General features: G+C 41.1%; 1 protein-coding gene across 4 annotated transcripts in view; it reads left to right on the top strand.

Annotated features, from left to right (window-relative positions):
- The window catches only part of CASR (calcium sensing receptor), a 146,669-nt gene that overhangs the window by 93,905 nt on the left and 25,823 nt on the right, over positions 1 to 26,941 (top strand). For 3 of the 4 annotated variants that reach the window (XM_033211041.1, XM_033211040.1, XM_033211039.1), the window contains exons 2-3: positions 19,860 to 20,286; positions 23,349 to 23,655. In XM_033211041.1, the coding sequence (XP_033066932.1) occupies positions 20,102 to 20,286; positions 23,349 to 23,655 (492 nt within the window). In that variant the 5' untranslated portion in view covers positions 19,860 to 20,101. Of the gene's footprint in view, positions 1 to 19,859; positions 20,287 to 23,348; positions 23,656 to 26,941 lie in introns of those variants that run through there. The other variant, XM_033211042.1, reaches the window with a different exon arrangement.

The raw sequence follows: 26,941 nt of genomic DNA, 5'->3' as shown, positions 1-26,941 counted from the left end.
TATGTGTCCTGAGTAAGCTAGCAATGAACAAGACAGACCAGGTCCCTGGCTGCATAAAGAACAAGAGGGACTGTGGCAGGGAAGTGCCAGGCAGATGCACAGAGCACAAGAGTGAGGCCTGGAGAACCAGGAGGGGCTTCCTTGAGAAGTGGTGTTTGAGCCACTGAAGGATCCCTGAAGAATGACTCATCCCTGATGGATGAAGAGAAATGAATTAAGCAAGAGGCACAGATCAGAGGGGCGGAAGAGCATTCTGAGAGGAATGGGAAGGGCCCAAGGCAATAAAGAACTTGGTCCACTGGAGGAACTGAAAGGAGGGCAGGCTAAGTGCTGAGAGAGGGAGAGTGGTGTGGGAGATGCAGCCAGAGAGGAGGCAGGGCCAGTGTATGCAGGGCCCAGGAATCGCCAGCTGGGATGCTAACTGGCTGTGGGCTATTGGCAAGGCAGGTAAGAGCTCACATGTTCCATTTCCTTATCTTAAAGGTGAGAGTCTTGAATTAGATGATCTCAAAATCTCTTTCTGACTCTACTATCCTGTGATATTGTGACGTCAAAGAAAGTGAAATGATTGCTGAGAAAGAGAAAAGTAGCCCCTGACAATCTGGATCTGGGTGATTCTATAAGCTAGGCCTTGGCATTCTCCTGTTAAACATAAACAACTTCACAGAACATCAACAGCAAGCAAGGTGTCTCTGTGACCATGACAAAGACAAATATAAGACCACTCCACAATCATGTCTGAACACAGACAAAAAACATTAACGTTGTCCAAACCATGGAACTGACCAAACATTTCCCTGTTCTGGCTCAGAGGAGTGACTGCTGCTCCTTTACCCTTACAGCTTCACTCTCACTTAGTCTTCCTCCCTTCTAGACAAGATTTATTATGATATGGAATCATAGAATATACCCCTGCTTCTGACAGCATGCAAAGCCCCACTTCCTTAAACCCTCCCTGAAATCGCCTACCACAAACTCCAGGGCTGTAAGTCCTTTCTAGCACCTTGTCGGTGAGGCAGCCCACAGTTCTCGTTCTCTGCTGTGGGTAATAAACCCAACTTGTCCAAGCACGGGGCATTCCTCATGCAAGTGCAGGGCTGACCGTGAGAAGTAATGGCACCCTACACTTTGCTCTCCGGGTGCCTCTCTTGTCTCACCAGTTCCAGCCCAGTCCTGGGGGTCTTTAGCTGGAGGGAGTTGACATCAGTCCCCTCCCCTGCTCTTCTCTAATCTCACCACACGTACCCTGCTCTGGGCCTCAGGGTGTTGGGGAGTAAAGCTGGGAAGTAGAGGAGGAGAAAATGAGGAAGAGAAATGCAAGAGGGCAACTTCACAGGGGAATTTTGTCCACCTGATGATGTGGGAACAGAATTAAAACTGTCTCCAGAGCGAATGTTTCTTCTCTCACTTGAAGTCTGGGCTTCCTCGTTTTATGTCTATGCCCCACCCAGATTACGCATGGGCTACTTGGGAGGTTGTGGTATTCCTGTTTCCCAACCATACACCACCACCTCCCCTTAAAGTCATCTTCACAGGAAGATAACCAGCTCCCAGTGGAACTGACCCATTTGACAGTATCTAAGGGGAACAAAAATTGCTGCTGCTGCTGATTCAGATTCACAGCTTGGACTTCCCACCCTTAGCTAAAAGTTTTTCACTGGGGAGAGTCCCCACCACACAGCCTACTCTATTCTGTTCATGTGAGCCAGTGGTAAACAAATCAGACTCCTGGTGCTTCCTGAGTCAGATAATAACCAAGGGAAAGAAGTGACCTCTTTCTCTGGACACAAAACCAACTACAGGACCAACTACTTACTCCTCTGATTGAGAAAGCTGGCGAAGTCAGCTCCTTTCAGCTTGGAGAAGCTGTTGCTCACATCAGGCACGTAACTGTTTCCAAAGCCATAGAAATGTCCAGTTCATGGCAAAAGTAGGGTTTTCTTTGTGCTCAGTTTCATGAAGAGGTCAATCAACTTTTTCAGTGAAAGGCCAAATAGTAACTACTTTAGGCTTTGTGGGCTAATCTTTGCCATAACTACACAAATCTACCCTTGCAGCACAAAAGCAACCATAGATATAGTGCAAGTGATTAGGCATGACTGCATTTCAACAAAACTTTATTTATAAAAACAAGCAGGTCAGATTTGGCCCATGGACTGTAGTTGGCTGGCCCTTGGTGTAATGTAACCAACACGTGAGCACAGCTGAATAAGAAGAGGAATAATAACCTCTGCCCATTACTCTCTAAAGAGCTTACTTCTCATTAGACAGATTGAGAGATTTAAAATCAGTTTGGAAACTGCTGGAGGATGAAAGAAAAAGAGGGAGAGAAGAGAGGAGAAAGCAAACATGAGAGGATGGAGTTTTGTTTGTTTCAAATGAGTAATGGAAGAATCAGAGTGGAAAGGGTTCTTTCTAAGGCCTCTGCATAGCAGGCTGACCCTAGTCATCTCTTACCCTGACCAGCTGGTCAGGAGTCACTTACTGAGGCTCAGTGACTCACTGAGACTCAAGCTATGTGGACTAATCTGACTTCAAGGTCAGGTTTATAGAAACATATGTGGGCTTCTTTGGGGAAAGTTTATTTGAGACAGTCTTCCTCCGGACCATCTTCAGGTGTCATTAGCAATGGAGAATCTTCTCATAGAGATAACTGAATGTAGCATGTTCCAGGATTTATTTTTTAAATGTTAGTTCCTGATTCTTCTGGGCAAAGCTGAAGAAGGCAGAGAGACACTGAGAGTGCACTGCATCAGTACAGATTGTGGAATGTTTAGGACCATTTCAGTTCCTGAAGAAAGAGCCCCTGAAGAGCTCATAGAAAGGGCTCCCAGAAGAGTAGAGAAGGACCAGGGAGTGCTGTACACTTCTAACAGTCACAGGTATTGTGACTTCTTTTTTTTTTTTTTTTTTTTGAGACGGAGTCTCACTCTGTCGCCCGGCCTGGAGTGCAGTGGCCAGATCTCAGCTCACTGCAAGCTCTTTCTCCTGGGTTCATGCCGTTCTCCTGCCTCAGCCTCCCAAGTAGCTGGGACTACAGGCGCCTGCCACCTCGCCCGGTTAGTTTTTTTGTATTTCTTTTTAGTAGAGACGGGGTTTCACCGTGTTAGCCAGGATGGTCTCGATCTCCTGACCTCGTGATCCGCCCGTCTCGGCCTCCCAAAGTGCTGGGATTACAGGTATTGTGACTTCTAACAGTTACAGGTAAACAGGGTCCCAGACCTTCCCATCTGGGACTGATGGACTGGTTGTGACGAATGTATACTCATTCCACAAATCTAAAAAGGGAATTAATAATGGAAGACTTAAGTGTAAAGTAGAGCACCCAAGACTCTGCTCGGAAAGGTAGACACAAATGATAACCACATAGGTAAATCCCCTGCTTGTGGCTGGGAAGAAAGGGTGAGAAGTAGTCTATCTACAGTTAATGGCCATTTTCTCTAGTTCACAGACCATGCATATTGATTATAGATTCAGAAAGTTACCCTAGCTTTACAGCAATGACTTCTGAACTGCGCTTTCCTGGAATACTGGTTTCAAAAGATGTTAGCAGTTATTTTGCAGGAGAAAGGTTTCAGGGAAACTGAAGAATGAATTGACATTGACAGGAAACTGTTGTGTATCCATTCAAAATACATTTTTGTTTAGCTGTGTTATCCTTGGAGAAAAGTAATAGTGTCAGAAGAATCCTGGGCAACACAGCAAGGTCCTGTCCCTAGTAGTGGGACATGTTCCTGTGACACATGTCCTGGGGTAGTGGCATGTTCCTGTAGTCTTAGTTACTCAGGAATCTGAGGCAGGAGGATCACGAACCCAGGAGTTCGAGTCTGCGGTGAGCTATGATCATGGCACTGCACTCCAACCTGGGCAACATAATGACACCGTGTCTCTCAAAATAATAATACATAAATAAAATTAAATTTAAACAATCTTTCTTAGGAAACACATTTTTTAGAGCTCAGAACAGAATATGAACCTGGACAGATGCATGTAAAAGATGGTCTAGCAATGGCTTTCAAACTTGTTAAAACACAGGTTGCTGGGCCCCACACCCAGAGTTTCTGATTCAGTAGGTTGGGATGGGATTTGTGTTTCTAACAAGTTCCCAAGTGATGGTGCTGATGCTAGTCCAAGGACCACACTTTTAGACTCACTGTCCTGCACCTGGCTCTATGCCCAACAGATAGGAGGCTCTTTTTACAGTAACAAGAAGTTTCTGTCTGAGGGTTACCACATTACAAGAAATCAATTGGATGGGTTTCCACCATGTGTCAGGATATATTGGCTGACCCAGCATCAAAGTCAGGGTTAGAAACATACATGGGCTTATTTGGGGAAAGTTTATTCCAGACAGTCTTCCTCTAGAACAGCTTCAGGTGTCCTTAGCAATGGAGAATTTTCTCACAGAGGCAACTGAATGTGGTATGCTCTAAAATTCATTCTTTAAATGGGGGTTCATGATTCTTCTTAGCAAAGCTGAAGAGGCCAGCTAATAAATCAACACATATTTCCTGACATTTCCTGACAGAGAGACATGTTCCTTCAAACAATGGGAACAAAATTCAAAATGAATTTAGAGGGGAGATAAAATTCAGTTTGAACAATTTCAATCTGAGATATTTGGGGATAAAAAAATACAGATATCAGTTCTGAAGGGACTACTCAAGCAAATGTATATTAGGAAATCAAGGAGGCCCAAGAAGGCCAGAATGTGGACATGAGTCAGCCAAATTGTGGAGTTATGGACAAAAGCTAACAAACACATCCTGAAACCTGTCACATAAGGGCTGGGATGCAAATTCTTTTAACCTCAGGTCAGCCCCAAAGCATGGTACCAATTTCTGTTAACATGCTCCAAAAAATGACATGAAGAACTTAGAATAGGTTCTTGGCATATTAACAAATATCTCTAGAAAAATATGAAGTAGTCCTAAGCAGAAAAGTTTGAAAGAAATTTGGATAGTTAAGCCTGAAAAAAAGTGAAGATGATTCTACCTTTAAAATAATGAAAATTTTTGTCTCCGGCCTTTCATTGCAGTGATAAATTAGGCAAGAATAAATGGCCTTAATTTTAAAATAGATGTAATTTTAGTTAGCTGTGAAGTAAAATCTTCTTTAAAATGGAGTAATGAAACACTGGAGGCTTGTTATTTTGAGCCTGGAAATTTGTAGAGATGCTAATTGTAGCTAACAATACTTACGCTGTTTTTTTTTTTGGCAGAGTCTTGCTCTGTCACCAAACTGGAGTGCAGTGGTGTGATCTTGGCTTACTGCAACCTCCACCTCCCGTGTTCAAGTGATTCTTCTGCCTCAGCCTCCCGAGTAGCTGGGATCACAGGAGTGCACCACCACGCCCAGCTAATTTTTGTATTTTTAGTAGAGACAGAGTTTCACCCTGTTGGCCAGGATGGTCTCAATCTCCTGACTTCGTGATCTGCCCACCTCAGCCTCCCACCTTGGAATTACAGGCGTGAGCCCCCCTACACCTGGCTGTCCTTATGCAGTTTAAATGTCTTTAAAGTTCCATAGAGCTCTTCCTTGGTTCCTGCACAATCTCAAAGCAAATTGAAGAAAGGAATTTCCATACTATTGAAAAAGTCCAAATGCCCACCAACAGGAAAATGAATGAATAAATTGTGATGTATTCACACAGTAGAATATTATACAGCAGTTAAAATCATGGATTATAGTAAAATACAATAATATAGGTGAATTTTATTAATATAATATTAAGTGAAAGAAGCTCAGAAGATTACATACAGCATGATACCCTTTTATAATGCTTAAAACAACTAAAAATTTTAAATACATTTTAGGAATATAGGTAGATACAATATAATCATATAAAAGGGAAGACAAGCAATGACTATAATGAAAAAGACTGACAGTACCAAGGGTGGATAAGGACATGGAGTGATAGAAACTCTCATAGAGTGCAGTGGAAAGATAAATTGGTACAACACTTTGGAAAACATTTTGATAGTATCTACTAAAACTAAAGATACAAAAACTCTATGATCTAGCAGCTCCACTTCTAGGTATATATTCAACATATGTTCACAAAAAGACATGTTCAAGAAAGCTCATAGCTGAGGGTGGAGCAAGATATCAGAATAGAAGCCTCCATTGATGGTTCCCCCTTACAGGAACACCATATTTTAACAACTAACTACACACAAAAAAGCACCATCAAAAGAAGCAAAACTCAGATGAACAATCACAGCACCTGGTGTTAATTTCTTATTGCTCAAAGAGGCACTGAGGAGAGTAGGAAAAACAGCCTTGAATTGCTGATGCTACCCCTCCCCTATTCCCCCAGCAGTGGCTGTGTGGTGCAAGAGAAAATCTGTGCACTTGGGGGAGGGAGAGCATAGCGACTGGGCCACTTGGCATTGAACTCAGTGCTGACCTGTCACAGCAGAGAGAAAAACTGTACTGGGCTCAGCTGGCATTCACTGAGGTGGAGGGAGCATTTGGACCAGCCCTAGCCAGAGGGGAATCACCCAGTTAAGCAGTGGGAACTTGAGTTTCTGCAAGGCTCACCACCATGTGTTAAAGTGTTCTAGGGTCTTATGTAAGCTTGAAAGGCAGTCTAGGACAAAAGGACTGCAATTCCTAAGCAAGTCCTAGTGCTGGGCTAGGCTTAACACTAGAGCAGTGAACTAGGGCAGCAGGTGACCTAGAGAGACACCATCCAGGGTGGCTAAGGAAGTGCTTGTTCCACCCATCTCCCAACCCCACGTAACACAGCTCACAGCAACTAAAGTGACTCCTTCCTTCTGCTTGAGGAGAGAAGAGCAAAGAGTAAAGAAGACTTGATCTTGCACCTTGGATACAAGCTCAGCCAATATAGGATAGGGCACCAGGCAGAGTCATAAGGCCTCCATTCCAGCCCTAGTTCCTTGACAACATTTCTAGACATGCCCTGGGCCGGAAGGGAACTCACTGCCTTGAAAGGAATGAGCTAGTCCTGACAGAATTTATCACCTGCTGACTAAAGAGCCCTTGGGCCCTGAATAACCAACAGTAATACCCAAGTAGTGTGCCATGGGCTTTGGATGAGACTCTGAGAAGTGCTGGTTTCAGGTGTGACTTACTACCTTCCCAGCTATGGTAGCTATGGCAAAAGATTCCTTCTGCTCGAGAAAAGTAAAGGGGATGTTTTCTTGCTGGTACCTTAGGTACCAGTTCAGCCACAGGGGTATGGAGCACCAAGTGGACTCTTGGGTCCCTGAGTCCAGGTGTAGTCTCCTAGACAGCATTTCTGGACCTGCCATGGGCCAGAGGGGAGCCCATTGCCTTGAAGGGTGAGTCCCAAGCCTGGCAGCGCTCACCACAAGCTAACTGAGGTGCCCCTGGGCTTTAAGTGAACATATGCGGTAGCCAGGCAGAACTCCCCCTGAGCCAGTAGTGGTGGTGGCCACCAGGGGGGGCTCCTCTGGCTGTGGAAAGGTGAGGGAACAGTGAGAAGGACTTTGTCTTGTGGTTTAAGGGCCAGCTTAGATGCAGTAGAATAGAATGCCAGGTAGATTTCTAAGGTTGTTGGCTCAAATCCTGGCTCCCAGTTGTGTCTCAGGACCCAAGGCCTGGGGGAGCTCACTGCCTTTAAGGGAAGAATACAAGCCTAGTTGGCCTCTTCACCTGCTGATGGCAGAGCCCTAGGACATTGAGGTAGAACATAGATGGTAGCCAGGTAGTGGTTACAGCAGACCTTGGGCAAGACCCAGTGTTGTGACGGCTTCAGGCCTAACCCAGCACAATCCCAGTGGTGGTGGCCACAGGGAAGCTTGTGTTACCACACCCCCAGCTCCAGGCAGCTCAGCACAGAAAGAAAGGTTGTGTTTGTTTTGGAGAAAGTAAGGAAGAGAACAAGAGTCTCTGCCTGGTACTACAGAGAATTCTTCTGGGTCTTATCCAAGACCATTATTTGCAAATATGCAGTCAGAGGAGACAAAAGAAAAAAGAACAAAAAAGAATGAAGCACACCTAGAAGATCAAGAGAGTGCCCTCAAAGGGACAAACCTAAGAGTTGTTGGCCTTAAAAAGCAGGTAGAGAAATAGATAGGGGTAGAAAATAATATCAGAGAACTTCCCAAGCCTAGAGAAAGATATCAACACTCAAGAACAAGAGGGGAATAGAACATCAAGCAAATTTAACCCAAAGAAGACTACCTCAAGGCATTTAATAATCAAACTCCCAAAAGTCAAGGATAAAAAAGGATACTAAAAGAGCAACAGGAAAGAAACACATAACATACAACAGAGTTCCAATATGTCTGGCATCAGACTTTTCAGTGGAAACCTTATAAGCCAGGAGAGAGTGCCATGATATGTTTAAAGTGCTGAAGAAACAAGACCCAGTGATCTGTTGCCTATAAGAAACACACTTCACCTATAAAGATACACACAGACTGAAAATAAAGGGATGGAAAATGATCCTCCATGCCAATGGAAACCGAAAAAGAGCAGGACTAGCTATACTTATATCACACAAAATAGATTTCAAGACAAAAATTGTAAGAAGAGATGAAGAAGGTCATTATATAATGATAAAGGGATCAATTCAGAAAGAGGGTATAACAATTTTAAATATATATGCAGCCAACACTGGAGCACCCAGATATACAAATCAAATATCATTAGAGTTAAATAAAGAGACCACAATACAATAATAGCTACAGACTTCAACACCCCACTTTCAGCATTGGACTGATCTTCCAAACAGAAAGTCAGCAAAGAAACAACAGACTTAATCTGCAGTATGAAACAAATGGGCCTAATAGATACTTACAGAACATTTCATCTAACAGCTGCAGAATACACATTCTTCTCCTCAGCACATGGATCATTCTCAAGTATAAACCGTATGTTGGGTCACAAAACAAGTCTTAAGGCATTCAAAAAATTGAACAACTTAAAAAATAAATCAAAAAAGTAATCCCACTTACAATAGTCACAAGTAAAATTAAATACCTAGGAATTAATCAAAGAAGTGAAAGATCTCTACAATGAAAACTATAAAACACTGATGAAAGAAATTGCAGAGGACACAAAAAAAGGAAATACATTCCATGTTCATGGATTGGAAGAATCAGTATTGTTGAAATGTTCATACTGTCCAAAGCAATAAAGGATTTAAGGCAACCGCTATCAAAATACTAACAACATTCTTCACAGAAATAGAAAAAACAATCCTAAAATTTATATGGAACCACAAAAGACCCAGAATAATCAAAGCTATGCTCAGCAAAAAGAATAAACCAGAGGAATCATATTACCGACCTTCAAATTATGCTACAGAAGTATAGTAGCCAAAACAGCGTGGTGCTGGAATAACAACAGCCCAGTGGAACAGAATGGAGAACCCAGAAACAAATCCATACACCTACAGTGAACTCATTTTTGACAAAAGTGCCAAGAACATGCATTGGAGAAAAGAGTGTCTCTTCAATAAATGGTGCTGAGAAAATTGGATATCCAAATGCAGAGCAATGAAACTAGACCTCTGTCTCTCACCATATATAAAAATCAAGTCAAAATGGACTAAAGACTTAAATAGAAGACCTCAAACTATGAAATTACTAAGCAAAAACATTGGGGAAACTCTCCAGAACATTGGAGTGAGCAAAAAATTTCTTGAGTAACACTCCAGAAGCACAGGCAGCCAAAGCAAAACTGGATAAATAGGATCACATCCAATTAAAAACCTTCTGCACAGCAAAAGAAACAATTAACAAAGGGAAGAGACAACGCACAGAACTGGAGAAAATATTTGCAAACTAGCCATCTGACAAGGGATTAATAACCAGAATATTAGGAGCTCTAACAACTCTATAGGAAAAAAAAATCGAATAATCCAATTTAAAATGAGCAAAATATCTGAATAGACCTTTCTCAAAAGAAGACATACAAATGGCAGACAGGTATATGAAAAGGTGCTCAACATCATGATGATCAAAGAAATGCAAATCAAAACTACAATGAGATATCACCTCACCCCAGTTAAAATGGCTTTTATCCAAAAGACAGGCAATTATGAATGCTGGCAAGGATGTGAAGAAAAGGGAACTCTCATACACTGTTGGTGGGAATGAAAATCACTACAACCACTATGGAGAACATTTTGGAGGTCCCTCAAAAAACTGAAAATAGAGCTACCATACAACCCAGTAATCCCACTGCTAGGTATATATATCCAAAAGGAAGGAAATCAGTATATCACAGGGATATCTGCACTTCCATGTTTGTTGCAGTAGTGTTCACAAAAGCCAAGATTTGGAAGCAACCTAAGTGTCCATTGAAAGATGAATGGATACAAAAAATGTGTTACATGAACACAATGGAGTACTATTCATCCATAAAAAAGAATGAGATCCTGTCATTTGCAGCAACTGAATGGAACTGGAGGTCATTATGTTAAGTGAAATAAGCCAGGCACAGAAAGACAGACTTTGCATGTTCTAATTTAATTGTGAGAGCTAAAAATTAAAACAATTGAACTCATGAACATAGAAAGTAGAAAGATGGTTACCAGAGGCTGGAGAGGGTAGTCGGGGAGTAGGGAGGAAGCAGGGGTGGTTAATGGGTACAAAAAGTAGTTAGAAAGAATGAATAAGACCTAGTATTTGATAGTACAATGGGATGACTATAGTCAATAATAATTTAATTATATATTTTTAAATAACTAAAAGAATATAATTGGATTATTTGTGACACAAAAGATAAATGCTTGAGGGGATGGATACCCCATTTACTATGATGTATCAAACTATCTCAGGTACCCCAGAAATATGTATACCTGCTGTGTACCCACAAAAATTAAAAATTAAAAAAAGAAAGTTCATAGCAGTGCTGTTCATTAAAACCCCAAAGCATTCATTAACAGGAGACTGGATAGGTAATATGTGGTAGAATCATAGGAATATACTATATACAATAATGAGAAAAAACAAACTATGGTTACATACAATATAGATGAATCTTGCAAATACGTTGGACAAAAGAAGCCATATACTACGTAATTCCACTTATATAAAGTTCAAAAACAGGAAAATCCCATCTTTGATGGTAGAAGTCAGAGTAGTGGTCATCCTTGGGGAAGGTAATGACTCTAAGGAGGCATGAGTAGGGGCTCCGGAGTTCTGGTTTTGTTTTTTGATTTGGATGCTGGTTACGTGAATGTTTCCATTGTGGAAATTCATGTATGATTTGTGCATCTCTGATGTTTATTATACTTCAAGTAAAAATTTATTTTAAGAGTGAGAGAAAGAAGAGAGATAAAGAGAAGGGAGTAAAAATAGATAAAAATAACAAAAAGGATGGAAGGTATGACGTATCAATAAGCATAGTTTTCAAAATATATTTCAAAGGATATACAGTATGAATAGGTAGTAAAATCTAAGTAAAATCTTTTTTGCAGTGTTTTTCATCTTTAACGTTTATGTCTATTCACATAGCCATTGTTTTAATAACATTCTACCATATATTTTCCAGTTAAAAGTAATACAGTTGTCTGTATCCATGGAAGATTGGTTCGGGACCCCCTCAGATACCAAAATCTGCAGATGCTCAAGTCTCTTATATAAAATGGCATAGTATTTGCCTATAACCTATCCACATCCTCCTGTATATTTTAAATTATCTCTAGATTACTTATAATATCTACTATAATGTGAATGCTCCATAAATAGTTGTTATACTCTATTATCTAGGGACTAATGACAAGAAAAAAAGTCTGTACATGTTCAGTATGGATACAGTCATTCATTTTCTCCAAATATTTTCAATCTGCAGTTGACTGAATCCATGGCTGCAGAACCCACATATATGGAGGACCAAGTGTACATGTTTATTTTATTAAATTTCAAAAACAAAAAATAAAACAGGGAAGAAACCAGAATTCCATCACCGAGATGTAATCATCCTTAACATTTTGGTGTGTATCTTACCAGTCTTTCTGTCTTATGATTTATGAAGTTTTTAAAAGGATGGGGTGGAAAGGGAAGCAAGGAATAATCAGCATGTGGTTGAGGATAATGGCTTCTTTGGTGCCAACATGGCACATGTATACATATGTAATAAACCTGCACATTGTGCACATGTACCCTAGAACTTAAAGTATAATAATTTTTAAAAAAAGAGGCACAAGAACAGGATGTAATACAGGAACCCACTGGTAGGTTACTATGGATGTTTTTTGTTGTAGTTGGTAGATTAATTATTAAAAATAACTTAGGAAATAAAAGTGGGCCAGGTCTGGACCAAGAATGAGGATGTGTCACCAACCCGAGATTATGATCAATCCAATTTTGTGTGCCTGTGGTCCAATTAAAACTAAAAGAATTCTCATAATAAATAGATTCTGTGCTGTAATTGAAAGTAAGTTTAGTCCTCTGAAGTCCTAAACTGACATTTTAAAGACAAACTATGCACGGACAAATCAAGGGGGAAAAATTACTTCCCTTTTCAGTAAGAAGAAGCTTGCCCTTTGGTTACTAAACCTCACATAGTTTTACAATGAGTTGTGAATTCCAGCTCCTGTTCATGATAAAATTGGCCATAATGATTCAAACATTCATGCGTCAGAAGGTTTCAGTGTAAACCAGATAAACTTCCCAGGTCCCTTCTACCTCTAAAATTCTGTATTTTAGATTAATGACCTGGTGTGTCTACCCACTCAATTAATAAAGCAAGAATGACTTTTCCAGACCCTTTCCTGTTAATTACACAGAGAATTTCAACTGGGGACAGTTCTTATTGCTCACAGCAAAAATCCAGATTTATTGGTTTGTTTTTGTGTTTATATCCCTGTTGCTCTTAATAAAAATGAAAGGCTTAACGTGGTGAGTAAATCATGGTAAAATATGCGCAAGAATATAAAATAATGCACACATAATGTTAGAACACTAAAATGCATGCTTTTGGTTTCTATTTTAGCTACAGCGGATCCACAAATTTGGCTTACAGCTTCCTAACACTCAAGACAAAGAGGGAAACAGGAGAAGAGAGAAGATTTGTAATGCCTATAAAATAATTTTGGCCAGGTTTTCCAAAGAAAACGAGAATTTCTGTGTGCTTAGAAAGATGTCCCCATGATGTGTTAGAATAGGCTTCTATCAACTCTTGAGAGTCAATGGTTAAATATCCAGAATTTTTACAAATATGTTGTTAAACCATTGATAGCTTGAAATTGACCATAGTGGGAATATTTAGCAAACACTTCAAGCCAGGACTTGTTTTTCTTTTAGAAGACAGTTTGCCAGCACACCACCACATGTCCCCAGTGGTCCTCAGACAGAGACACTGTATGAGGTCAGGAGAGTCGCAAGTGGGTGGAGAAAGGCTCAGTGTACAACTTTCTATGTACGATAGAAACCCATCCCTCAGGAGTAGAAGAGAACAGAAACATGTGCCTGAGACCAGAGAATGATTTCAAAGTTATATCAGCAGTCACCCACCCCACCTGAGTCCTTCTTTCCAATAATACCCTTTGGAATTTCATACCTGGGATGACAAAAATTGCTATGCCCATTGAGGGGCAGACATATCTCCCTATTCAAAGACACACCTAAACAAATGGGAGAATCTCAGGTTACGCACTTAATGCTTTCCACTCAGTCAGCACTTCCAAGCCCGTGTTTCACAGCATCATGAAAAGTGTCCTTCAGGGAAGAAAAAAAATGTCCCATACCAAAATAAGCAATAATGTTTCTTGCGGGACTTCTTAGCGCCTTTAAGGAGGCATATGTGCCCCTGTGGCGGAGTGTACATTAGTTCCCAAACTTGTTTTACCCCAGAACACTTCCTAGTGACACATCTTGGGACATCAGACTGGGTAGTCAGGGTTCCTTACGATTTGGAGAGGCAATCCCAGGACGTTATTCCACAGAAATGTTTCTTTTATGTAGGACTTGAGGCTCTGGCATTTTTGTTTATAAAAACATGAGTTGCATATCTTCGCTTTTCAAATGAACCACTTCATGAACTCTGTTGGTGTTCATACATCCATCAGCAGAGCTGACTTAAGGCATGAAGGAAACAATTCAGGACAAGAAGTTTCTTAATTTCCTGTGGGCTGTGTCCCCAGCAACTCACTCAGTCCTATGATGGAGACAGAGTTTGTTATGTTGCACGCAGTACACACAAGTATGCATCCACTCAACCATCATCATGGAGCCCCTCCATGTTCCAGGCCGTGGATGGGACAGACCTGGCCCTGTCTTCAAGGAGCTCAGGATGCAGCATTAATGAATGTCAGCTTCCTCTATTTACTGCCTTTCTTTGCTTTGTCTAGGCTTCTGCCTCCCCACTTTGCTCTGTGCCCTGTGCTGCTCCTCACCACTCTTGTTCATCCTTTTCCCTCCCTTCCCTGATAACTTTTTCCAATGACTCACAAGAACCCAGCTTAGCTGTTGTTCATTATGCTCCTGTCTTTGCATTTTTCCAACTCAATTAAGCCATTACCAGAACTAAATGAGGCATGGACTCCCCAAAAGTCACACCTGTTGTCAGGGAGATGGAGGGCAAGACTGTGTACAGCTGGCAGGCAGACAGCAGAAGCCGGGCTTGGGCTTGCGGGAGGCAGCCAAGGGTGACCAGGCAATTTGTGTTTCCCCCAGCGCTGAAAGAGGGCCCTCATTTTAAAACAAGATGTGCCTTGCTTTGGTACAGAAGGAATGAAATCTGATATAGAACTAGGGATGGCCGTATTAGGGATGGCAGGTAAGATGTCCCTAATTCTTTGGCAAATGTGCACCAGCTGTGTATAGAAACCCATCTTGTGGATGTCTCTTCAGCAAGAGGTAAAGGAAGCTGCAACCACAGCCAGGCACAGGAGTTTGGTAATTATTGATTAAACTTTTTCAGGTTTATTTTTCCTGTTCACCCTCATTAAAACATACACATTTCACCTTTCTGCAATAGTGGTTTCAAACCCTACTGTTAGTATCTTTATGATCATTGTGATGAAAGAGGGCAAAGATTACAGTACAATAAACCAGAGACATAGCAGTGTACTCACCTTATGAAGATAAATTCTATTGGAAATCAAATTTGATCTTATAACTATCTTTTTCCTAGGCAACCTAGAATTTTTTTTCTGCAATCTAGGAATTCAGAAGTAGTAGCCTTTGAGCTTACTGTGCCCTTAATTTACTGAGTGATTTTATGTTCAGAAGGTCTGCGCCTGCGTTTTCTCTATTTGAAATGTGAGCAAAATCATTCTGCTCTAGAGATTCACAATTTCCAGAAATGTTGAGGCCAAGAGGTGAGAATAGGGGTGGTTTTTATTTGGAAGAAAATTGAAATGTGGTAGTGTTCACTCCTAACTTTGTTTTGCTATCCTCTGTTAACTTGTCTTGATTGTGGAACTTGGATTAGCCACATACCTACTCTTTGGACAGCAAGTTCAACAGACATTTTTAGAGCATCCATTTAGTACCAGGTTCTTTGTTTGATGCTGAGGATGCAGCTGTGATCATGGAGAAGCCTCTGCCTACAGGAACCATCAGTCTTGTGGACTGACCCCTTCCCTGTCCTGTCCAGGAATTGCCCAACCAGCCTCTGGTCTTTACTGGGCACACTTCATGCATTTATTCAACAAATATTTGTGAATCATTTGTGCCAGGTGCTGTGCTGGGTGCTAGGCAGCAATGGTGAAGAAAAGAGACAGGCCTTGGCCTCATGAAGTTTCTGGTCCCTGTCTTGACTTAATTCTCTTTCCCAGCAATCACCAGACAGAGAATATCACTCTTTGCTCTGTGCTCCCTCAATACTTAATCCATGCCTCTTTATAGCATTTAGATCAATGTCCTTATAATACACCCTTCTGTCTCTTTTTAAACCATGAGCACCTTGAAGGCAAAAATTTCAACTTTCTTTCCCTAGTGTCTTGCACTCCCTAGTATCTAGTACATAGAGAGCTCAGTAAATGGTTTTTGAATGAGTAAATCATTGCACGAATTTGTAACTTCATGAACCCATGAAACCCATTGACCAGTCTGCCCTCATCTTCCATCTCCGATCCTTGACTGAAGAGCCTAGTAAGCCATTATCTGTCCGTACTGAAACACTCCTCCTGATGTCAAGAACCTTCTAAACATAAAACCACCTGGTGCACGGCTCATTTCTTCTTCCAAGATGTATCTGCCATTGAGAGAAAGAACAAATATTAGCTTCAGCTTTGTAATACTCATTTACAGGAAGGCAAGCATGATTATATATGATTTAAATGGAATAAATGTATAGTAAGGAGAACAAATGAGTTTATTTGTGATTCTTTGCTAGATACTGTTGGAGGTAACTACAGTAAGAAAAAAATATATATGATAACAGTGGTTTAAACCAGTCAGAAGTCTTTTTTCTCTGTCAGGCAAAAGTCCAGAAATAGTTCAATATTAAGGTTCTGCACTATGAAATGCTTAGCTCATGGCACCATCATTCCCTAGGTGGTAGCTCCTTGTTCAAGATGGTCTCCAGCTGTCATATCCATCTCCGTGCAGCAGAACAGAGGAAGTGGGGAGAAGGGATGAGGGGCAACCAGGAGTCAAGTACAAAGAAAATAAAGCTTTTACAACATGGAAGGTGGAAGGTGATGGGAGCCTGGACAAAGGCACTGGCCACAGGAGTGTGTAGGAGAAGGCAGAGAGGGAAGCAATGGCAGAATCACAGGACCAGGAGACTGGATGTTGGAGGACAGGATGATGGTGGATCTAGAATGACCCTTAGCTTTGAAAGCAAATTCAACCCTGGCAACTGGACTCAAAAGGGTGGTTTGAAGAATACATTAGACTGAGAGAGTTAACTGCTGCAAATTGACCCCAAATCTCTCCTTCCTTTATTCCTTCTTGCCATGTATTTTCTGTTAAATGAACTAATTAAGTTAATAAACTTCTCCAAGTAGTTAATATTTCACAGGAAAAATTTAACAGGTCTCAGTGACTAACCCTAGCCAGTTATAATGTTCCCTCTCCTACCTAATTCAGTCCACGGGACTCCTTAAAATTCTGAGTTCTTAAGGCATTCTTAAGTCAAGTGCCAAAACTGCTCACTCGAGTAAGCTGAATATATAAAGAATCTATTTCCCCATCTAGAAAGTGGACTTGGTATTACCCTCATTACAAAATTGTTGTGGGTTTAAAATACATAGAATGTTTAAGGGACCTGGTACAATGCCTGGATCAATAAATGCTCGTTTCTGTCTCTTTCCAAAGTACTTTCTTTTTTAATGCTTTTATTTGACAAACATTTATTCAGCATTTCCTATTTTAGATACTGTACTAAGTGCTGGAGGGCAAAGTTAAATTCAGAAAAAAAGTTACTTTTTTTCACTTCTGAGTGTTAAGGTAAATTCTGATTATTTAGACCAGCATGCCTACCCCCTGGACTGGGAGCTCCTAACGATGTAAACATGCATGTGTTTGTCACCTTCATATTCCCAACACAGGTACTTATTAAATGTATGAGTGAACATATGTCCAGGATCCAAGGAATGAAGCCAAAAATCTAAAAGCAGGACTAGGGTCAGAAAACTGGGGTGGTCATGGATGTTCAGACATTACAGGAGGAGATTCCATGAAAACTGAGTGTCTGCTGGGGTCGTCCTTCCACCTGAGGCCCAGCACACTCTGCTAGGAATGCTGTTGGAGGAGAAGGTGGAATTCCTAAGGACCAAGAGGCACCATATGACAATGATTAAGAGATTGGGCTCTGGAATCAGACATTTGTGAACATAACTATAATAAAGTGTGATGAACCTTCTAAGAGGGAAGCTCAAGATCCAAGATTTATATAAGAGACTATGTTCTTATAGGTGGACCTCCCTCACCTAAGGGTTCAAGGAAGGTCTCCTTCAAGAGGCTTGCAAATTGCTCACTGCACAACTGAGGGGTTAATGTGGGCTGAAATCCAGCCTGTGTTCCACTAAAGCTGTGCACCTTGACTCAAAGCTGTGTGCGCCCCAGAAGGAGCTCTTTTCCTCATTCACCAGAAGGCCTACAGTTCACCCAGACATGCCCCACAATTATGGACATCTGAAAGCTGAAAGATAAGTAGATGTTTTCCAGGCCAAGTTTAGGCCAGAGGGACCAAGGAGGGGAACAGCAAGTGTGAGGTCTGAGCATTTTAAAAGCCTGATGTACTTGAGGAACTGAAAGAAGTTCAGCAAGGTTGAAGTGTGACATTCAAAGAGAAAACTGACAAGAGTGGAAGGGTATTCATTAAAGCCAGTATTTTCTATGAGTTTACTAGTTACATTGTGCTAATGGCTGGCTCTCCATGCATTATTTTGTTTAGATCACAGACATTAAATGACTTGCCCAAAGTCATATTAGAAAGTAGTGGAACTATGATTCAAAGCCAGGTTTAACTCCAGAGCCTGTGTTCCAAAGCACTTGTCCTGTGGCATCCAAAGATTTGCAAATTGCAAAAGAGCAAAACTGGAGATGGGAATGCCAGTTAAGAAAGAGTTGCAGAAATCCTGGTTAAAAATGATAGTAGGGCCAGGCGTGGTGGCTCACACCTGCAACCCTAGCATTTTGAGAGGCCAAGGTGGGAGGATCACTTGAGCCCAGGAGTTCAAGGCCAGCTGTGGGCAACAGAGTGAGACCCCATCTCTACAAAAGAAAAAATTAAAAATCAGCCAGGTGTGGGTAGCATGTGTTTGTAGTCCCAGCCACTTAAGAGGCAGAGGTGAGAGGACTGCTTGAGTCCGGGAGGTTGAGGTTATAGTGAGCTGTGATGGCGCCACTGCATTCCAGTGTGGGCGACAGAGCCAGATTCTGAAAGATGGAAAGGAAGGAAGGAGGACGGAAGGAAGGAGGGAAGGAAGGAAGGAAGGAAGGAGGAAGGAAGGAAGGAAGGGAGGGAGGGAGGGAGGGAGGGAGGGAGGGGGAGGGGAGGGGAGGGAGGGGAGGGAAGGGAGGAGAAGAGAGGAGAGGAGAGGAGAGGAGAGGAGAGGAGAGGGAAAAAGAAAAAGAAAAAAAAATGATGGTGGACTGAAAATAGTCTTGGAAATGGTGTGGAGTAAACGGATTCCAGAGAGGTTTAGGAAGTAGAATCTATAGGGCTTGGAGGTTGTTTAAATATGAAGGACAATTATGAGAACAGAAAGAAGAAAAGATGGCTCCTTATTTTATGTCTCTGTGGATGGTGTGTAATCTTCTAAGATAGAAAATAGTGAAGGAGAAACAAGTTTGGTAGGGAGGTGAGTTTAGGACCTGTTAAATTCAAAGAATCTGTGGAACATTCATGTGGCAGTGTCCAGCTGGCAGTCCAGTGCTTGGCCCTGAACCTCAAGGCAGGCTGGATATTTAGCCCCATCAACCTGTAATTGGTAATTGACTCACAGGGTGAGTGAGATAGGGTGTTGGTCAAGCTGGTCTTGAACTCCTGACCTCAGGTTATCCACCTGCCTCAGCTTCCCAAAGTGCTGAGATTACAAGCATGAGCCATTGCACTCAGCTTCATCCTATATTTTCTATAAGAACTTACATGTTGAATAAAATATCGCTAATGTTATTATAACAAAAGGAGCTGCTGCTACTAATAGGCCAAATTTATGCCTCATTCACACAGGAAAATGAATGGATTAAAATCCAGCATCAGCACCAGTGGAGGTCTTATCAATGGCCTCTTTAAAATTTGACCTTTCATAACCTAACACAGTTCTTCCCCAATATGGGCAATTGAAGTTTCCTGTATTTTACATAAGTGCTATAAAAATGTGACTCCAAGCCAGGCCTTTTCAATCTGCCACCCCTAGACCCCTCTAAATGGAAATTCTGAGCCACCTCAGTAGCAGTAGTCATAACAAGATGGGATTTAAGTTTAGCTGAATCCATTTTGTCTTTCTTTCCTTTTAGAAGACATCACAGGAGGCCTCTACATGATGTGGCTTCCAAAGACTCAAGGACCACCCACCTTACAAGTCTGCAATGAAGAAGGCAGAAATGGAGATTCAAACACCACTTCTTCTGTTCTTTTATTAATCACTCTGTAGACATGTGTCCCCACTGCAGGGAGTGAACTGCTCCAAGGGAGAAATTTCTGGGAGCCTCCAAACTCCTATCTGTCTTGTCCCTCGCCCTGGAGAGAAGGCAGAACCATGGCATTTTATTGCTGCTTCTGGGTCCTCTTGGCACTCACCTGGCACACCTCTGCCTATGGGCCTGACCAGCGAGCCCAAAAGAAAGGGGACATTATACTTGGCGGGCTCTTTCCTATTCATTTTGGAGTAGCAGCTAAAGATCAAGATCTCAAATCAAGGCCGGAGTCTGTGGAATGTATCAGGTAAGAAGAGGGGCCTAATCTGCCAGTCTCTTCTCTTCTGAGTGGTTGGAGAAAAGCTGCACCAAACCCAAAATATTTTTTTCAAACTTTGTCCTATCTTTTCAATAATAGTGATTGATTGGTAATCATGCTGAAGCTTATTGCCCCCACAACCTGCCTTTTTTTTTTTCCCTGAAGACTTCTTTTTAAATAAAATGTCAATTATGTTAAGTAGAAAATCCATGTATGGCCTGTTAAAGCACCTGGTGGTCATTTGGTGACTAAATGATCATCATTCACCTGGCAGCAGTGTTGCTTAATGAAAGACTAAGTACCTAGAAGGAAATTTATTGCAGGTCTTGCAAACCTGAGTAGTAAAATCCCCCATTGACCTTACATGCTCCAATGGATAATAATACCTGAATGCTGGCTGCCTCACTCTTTTCCTTTCTTCCTTCCTTCCTTTCTTTCTTTCTTTCTTTCTTTCTTTCTTTTTCTTTCTTTCTTTCTTTTTGGCATTTAAATTGAAAGAAACCATAGTAGTCAGCATGACCCAGGCATCTTCAAACTGTAAAATGTAGTCCATAGCATTTTGGAACTACTGCCATTAGAAAGTCTTTTGCATAGGAAGGTTGCCACCCTCCCACCCCTCATCCCACCCCACCAAGACAGAATGCATCTAACTCTCTCAATGGATTCTCTCTGCAGCCACTTGAAGAGAGCTAATGTCTCATCAAATATTTTCTTCTCCAAGCCACATAGTCTGTTTTATGGTCATTTTCTCCATGATATGCTTTCCAGATCCATCATCATCCTGGTTGTCCTCCATCTGATGCCCCCTAATTTACTGTGACTCTTTTAGAATATAGTCTCCAGGGTGAAGCACATCTCTTTAAAATAGGATCTGACTTCTGCAGAATACAGTGGACTGTATATCACCTCCCCTAATCTACACTGGAGACTATGACTGTGCTCCAAATCTGGACCCATCTTCTAGAGAGACTTGCAGCTTCCCGAAGGGATCCAACACTTTTCCTTGCTCTTCCCAATAGCTGGAAAATGAAAATGAAAACTAGAATTGTTCCAAGAAAACTGGATTTCTGTTCATGTTCTAATGAGAGCTAGTAAATTGATAATATTTTCATATTTTTCTTATGAATGCAGGAAATCTAAGTGCAGAATTGCACTGATGCTGATGGCATCCTTCACATAACCCATGTGGACAAATATTCTGTTGCACCCCGCTGCACAGAGCTGTACATGTGCCCTGTGTATACAGACCTAAGATCAAGCAAAAGGCTTGCCCTAAAATAATATATATTTTCAAATTATGTTAAAGATAATAAAATTAGCTTAGCAGCATAGATGTTTAATGTAAAAAAACTGTAATGTTTCATAATAACTTTGTAGGTTTAAAACAAATAGTTAAAGAAATACATGGGCCGGGCGCGGTGGCTCAAGCCTGTAATCCCAGCACTTTGGGAGGCCGAGACGGGCGGATCACGAGGTCAGGAGATCGAGACCATCCTGGCTAACACGGTGAAACCCCGTCTCTACTAAAAAAAATACAAAAAACTAGCCGGGCGAGGTGCTGGGCGCCTGTAGTCCCAGCTACTTGGGAGGCTGAGGCAGGAGAATGGCGTAAACCTGGGAGGCGGAGCTTGCAGTGAGCTGAGATCCGGCCACTGCACTCCAGCCTGGGCGACAGAGCAAGACTCCGTCTCAAAAAAAAAAAAAAAGAAATACATGAAGGAAACATAAAGAAAATGGTAAACAGAAAACATCACATTAAAAGTTAGACGAAGAGCTTAGGGAACCTAACAATACAATGGAGTACAAAAGATCGTATATCTCACCTCCTGTCACTGTCACTGAGTTCAAGTAGTGAAACTCACAATATAAAGAAAGAACCTGGTGAGTTGTTTTTTCCTCTAGACACAAATTCACTGATTCAGCACATTTACTGAGTCCTCACGCTGAGCAAAGTGCTGGGGAAGTGAAAACTATGTCTCTGACCCTATTCTCTTGTTAACTTGTTTGATTTTTATTTAAAACGTTCTTCTTTGAAAAGCAATGCATGTTCATTTTTTTAGACACAGAGTATAAATAAGCCAAAAGCACGTAATTTTAAAACTAAGCATTCCACCACGCAGACATGACCACTGTTGTACACCCCAGAATAACCACTGTCTGTGTATGGCTTTTATAGGTTTGTTATTTGTTTACAAAAATGAGATCATTCATGTCCCTTTCCCCTTGACCTTCAGGAATGTCATAGTCTAAACTTATGACTCTGCAAATCTGATCTGAGGTTATTTTTAGGCACCCACATATTAATATCCTAATCTATTTATGTTTACCCTGGTATTTTTCTTATACATCTACATATTGCTTTTATTTAAGTGCCTCACATTAGCTACTTCAAATTCATTACTGGAGAAGACAGATACAAATTATTCAATGAACTACAAATAGCAATCTTTTATTTTTCTTTTTCTTTTTAATATTGTCATTATTGCTCTCTGTCTCTGTGTGAGGCACCATGCTGAAGATTTTGCATAATTATCTTATGTCATCATCTTCACAGTCACCCTGTGAGGCAAGTGTCATCCTCCTTTTATTTTTATTTATTTATTTATTTATTTTTGAGGTGGAGTCTCATGCTGTTACCCAGGCTGGAGTGCAATGGCAGAGTCTCAGCTCACTGCAACCTCCATCTCCCAGAGTCAAGTGATTCTCCTGCCTCAGCCTCCCGTGTAGCTGGGATTACAGGCACCCACCACCACTCCTGGCTAATTTTTGTATTTTTAATGGAGACAGGGTTTTGCCATGTTGGCCAGGCTGGTTTCGAACTCCTGACCTCAAGTCATCCACCTGCCTCGACCTCCCGAAGTGCCGGGATTACAGGCGTGAGCCACCACACCCGGCCATGTCATCCCTATTTTAACAGAGAGGGCTCTGTACAGAGCATGCCATGAAGCCAGAGAGTAGTAACAGTTCCATGATTCAAACCCAGCTTTGCCCAGTCTTTAAGTCGTTGACTAGAAAGCTTCCCATTTTCTTCCACTTCTTCTTTCTTCCAGGTATAATTTCCGTGGGTTTCGCTGGTTACAGGCTATGATATTTGCCATAGAGGAGATAAACAGCAGCCCAGCCCTTCTTCCCAACTTGACGCTGGGATACAGGATATTTGACACTTGCAACACCGTTTCTAAGGCCTTGGAAGCCACCCTGAGTTTTGTTGCTCAAAACAAAATTGATTCTTTGAACCTTGATGAGTTCTGCAACTGCTCAGAGCACATTCCCTCTACGATTGCTGTGGTGGGAGCAACTGGCTCGGGCGTCTCCACGGCAGTGGCAAATCTGCTGGGGCTCTTCTACATTCCCCAGGTACTCACGCCTTCTCAGATGGGGCACTGGGAGCAGGGTCAGAATAAGCAAGCTTGGGGGTGCCATGCCCAATATCCATACAGTTTGCTATTTTCTTATCTCTGGCACAAAAGACCCGTGATTTCGTTGATATGCTGTATCATGAGCATTTGGGATTTCTGAAACTCCAGTGTCCACAGTGTCAATGATTTCTTCACTACTCTTCCAAAATTCTTTTAAATGTATCTTGCATAAAACTGTGTCTTTTTTTAAAAAGAGACATTCAATTATTTATTTCCCACTCTATTCCTTTAGTAAATGCTTTTATTCCTTCTGCTTTTACTAAAAGGAATCAGAGCATATGAGGTAAATCCTACCTCTCAAATTCAAAATATCTGTCCCTAATTCCCATTTCCTGAAAAGTCTCTGCTTCTCTACTGTCTGGTTGAAACTTCAGCTCAGAGGGAAGCAGAGCATATTTTCTCACAATACAGGAACTTAATCATTGTGTTGCATATTCAGAAATGGAGAAAATTCTATTTCATTCAACAAATATTTATTCAGTGTATATGTATAAGCAGTCTCCACTTTGCAGGAACTCAGCCTAGGTGGAGAGATGGTTGCATTTTCATATACTAACAGTTTATTGAAGCAAGTGCTTTAATAAACATTCAATGGTACATTTTTTCACCAAAAAAAGATAACAAATGTGAAATGCCATTTTATAACATGGCATTTTCCTTCTTAACACTATAGAGCAAAGCATTTTTCAGTTTAATATTTATGAATCTATGACATCATTTTATAATAGTGAAATAATGGAAACAACCTAAATGTCTGTAGGTGGGAGAATTAGCTCAATTGTGATGCATCCTTACATTAAGTTTGAAATTAAATTATAAACTACACCTTAAAGTTATTTTTTTGAATGCTTAATATTGAAAATTTGTAAGAGTACCTTTGATAAATTTACATTTCTATGTTGGGAGGGCTCCATTTTTTTTTTTTGGTTTTTTTTTTTATGGTGATTGCCATTATCTCTTTATATACATGAGACAAGAGACAGTTTTGTCATCATTTATGGAATCCTTACTTCAGGGAATTAAAGGTATTTCCCATGGGGAAGCCCTAGCTTTGTAACTTTTGTGCCAAAGTGATCTGACAAAGCCTGTATCAGTAAACGTGCTGCGTATATTCAAATTTAGATACACAGTTAAAGTAAGTTATTGTTACCCCATAGCCAACAGGCTAAGATGTCAAGTAAAGAAAGAACATGAAAGGTGGCAGGGGGCGGGGGGGGGGGTTGTTAATTCTTTGTGGTTTGGATGAAAGATAAGGTTAAGTTGAATTTGAATTATGAAAGTGCTTTGATTATCAATCAAACCAACATGAGTCTATCTACAGTAGGGGTTCTCTGCCATGTCTGCCATGGCTACCTATTGGAATCACTTAGGGAGCTTTAAAGATACTGGTGCCTAAGTCCCACTCTCCAAAGAACAAGCTTTAATTGAGCTGAGATGCAGCCTGGGTGTCAGGAGGTTTTAACACTCCAGAAGTGATTCTAATGTGCAGCTGGGCTGGGAGCCACTGCCCTGCCGGGTGGGGTCATGAACCCAGGGGTATTTTGTATGCCAGCCACGCCACCAAGTGGATGGAACAGGCAGACCAGCTAGACAAATTGCGGTTGGAACAGTTTTCTGAATCATTCATGAAATTCTCCCCTCTTACAATAAAAAAAGTTTTGTGTGTTTCTGAGGGTTTTTTGGGGGGGTTGGGACACAAAATGGTATTTACTCCACTTTAGAGTTGCTTTTAAAAACTTGGGAAACATTATAAATATATTCCTTAAGAGAACATATCCATGTTCCATGAGGAATATTATTGTTTTTAATTTTTTTATTCCATTAAAGCCCTTTTGACCTTTTTTCAAAAAATCAAGAAGCAAGCAATAATGGATGGATTTTTTTAAACGGTAGGTTTTGGGTTTGCAAAAATCTGATTCAGAGACCTATCGTTTGGGTCTGCTAACAGAATTCTCTGAAAACAGTAACATCTAAACAAATTATTTAATTTAACCACCTGCCTCATGAAGTTCTGTTGTATTTCGAGAATACTTTATTCTGATAAAGGAAAAAATAATCAATTTTATACTATACCTTCTAAAATAAAAGCACTTGTCAGAAAACAATCATACTTGCTTTTTAGTCAAGTTGGCCTAATTTTTTCACAGACCAACACCTTTTATGTTTCTAATATAGAAACTATCCATTGATAAGAAGAAACGCTTTGGAAAATTTTATTTAAAAATATTGGACATGGAAAATTAATTGTTTTAATTGGTGAGAGATATTAAAAAGGCATTCTCCCAAATACTTTTGACTTGTTTTCTTAAGAAGTTCAAAATCTCTCTGGAAAAACTAGAGAACACAAGGTATTAAGCTACTTCATTTCCTAGAAGAAATTCTATTTGTGTTAAAATGTTTCGTTCTTCAGAAAAAATGTTCCCATAACTTGGAACTTCCTAAGTGGTGAGCCTTGATGACACAGAGTGCTGCAAATGAGCTGAAGCCGGCCTCATCAAAGATGTGGATCCCCTCAAGCTTTGGGGTGGCCAGGTGGGGCCTGAGTGGTCAGAGCACTCCCACCAAGGTTGATCAGCTTCTTCCATTTGCTCCATGTGTTGCCATAATGTGAAAAGAAGTGGGAAAGTTCTGCACTAACTAATGCTTTACATGGTATTTGGCTACTTCTTCAAGCAACGATCTCTTAACATCAAGGGCAAGACTTTCTTCCCCTGGTAGTCCACACCCTTGCTCAGATGCAGAAGTGGCTATGTCTTAGAGAGTGCAAACATGTCAAGACAGCTTCTCCAGGGTTCCTGTTTAGCCTCTAAGATTTTCGAGACCCACATCAAAAGCCTGTCAAGCAGGCTCAGCCGTCACCTATAAATGAATAAAGGAAGGGCTCTGGAAGGTGCTTCCCAATGGAAGATTCTTCACAATGCTACCTTCAAAAGTGGGTCTGGTCATAAAATCAATCCAACAATAGTGGGATGGAGAGGAAGGGAGGTTTTTCTGATGATATTTAATTACACACGTCATTGTTATTGTGATGCAGGGGGATTGAGCCTAATGGTCTAACTGAGCCTAAAAGAAACAGTTCTCAGAAATGACTGCAATTAAGGTTACTTTTTTCTAAAGTACTGGGGTGTGGGGAGGAGAGGGAGGAGGAGGAATAACCAGAGGATGGGAAGAGAGAAATTAGGCAGAATAAGAAAAGGGAATTCCCGGGGACTCCTCTGAAGAGC

This window comes from Trachypithecus francoisi, unplaced genomic scaffold (genome assembly GCF_009764315.1).
Source record: "Trachypithecus francoisi isolate TF-2019V2 unplaced genomic scaffold, Tfra_2.0 Lachesis_group0, whole genome shotgun sequence".
Classification (NCBI taxonomy): domain Eukaryota; kingdom Metazoa; phylum Chordata; class Mammalia; order Primates; family Cercopithecidae; genus Trachypithecus; species Trachypithecus francoisi.
This window is presented reverse-complemented; position numbering and strand designations above follow the sequence as displayed.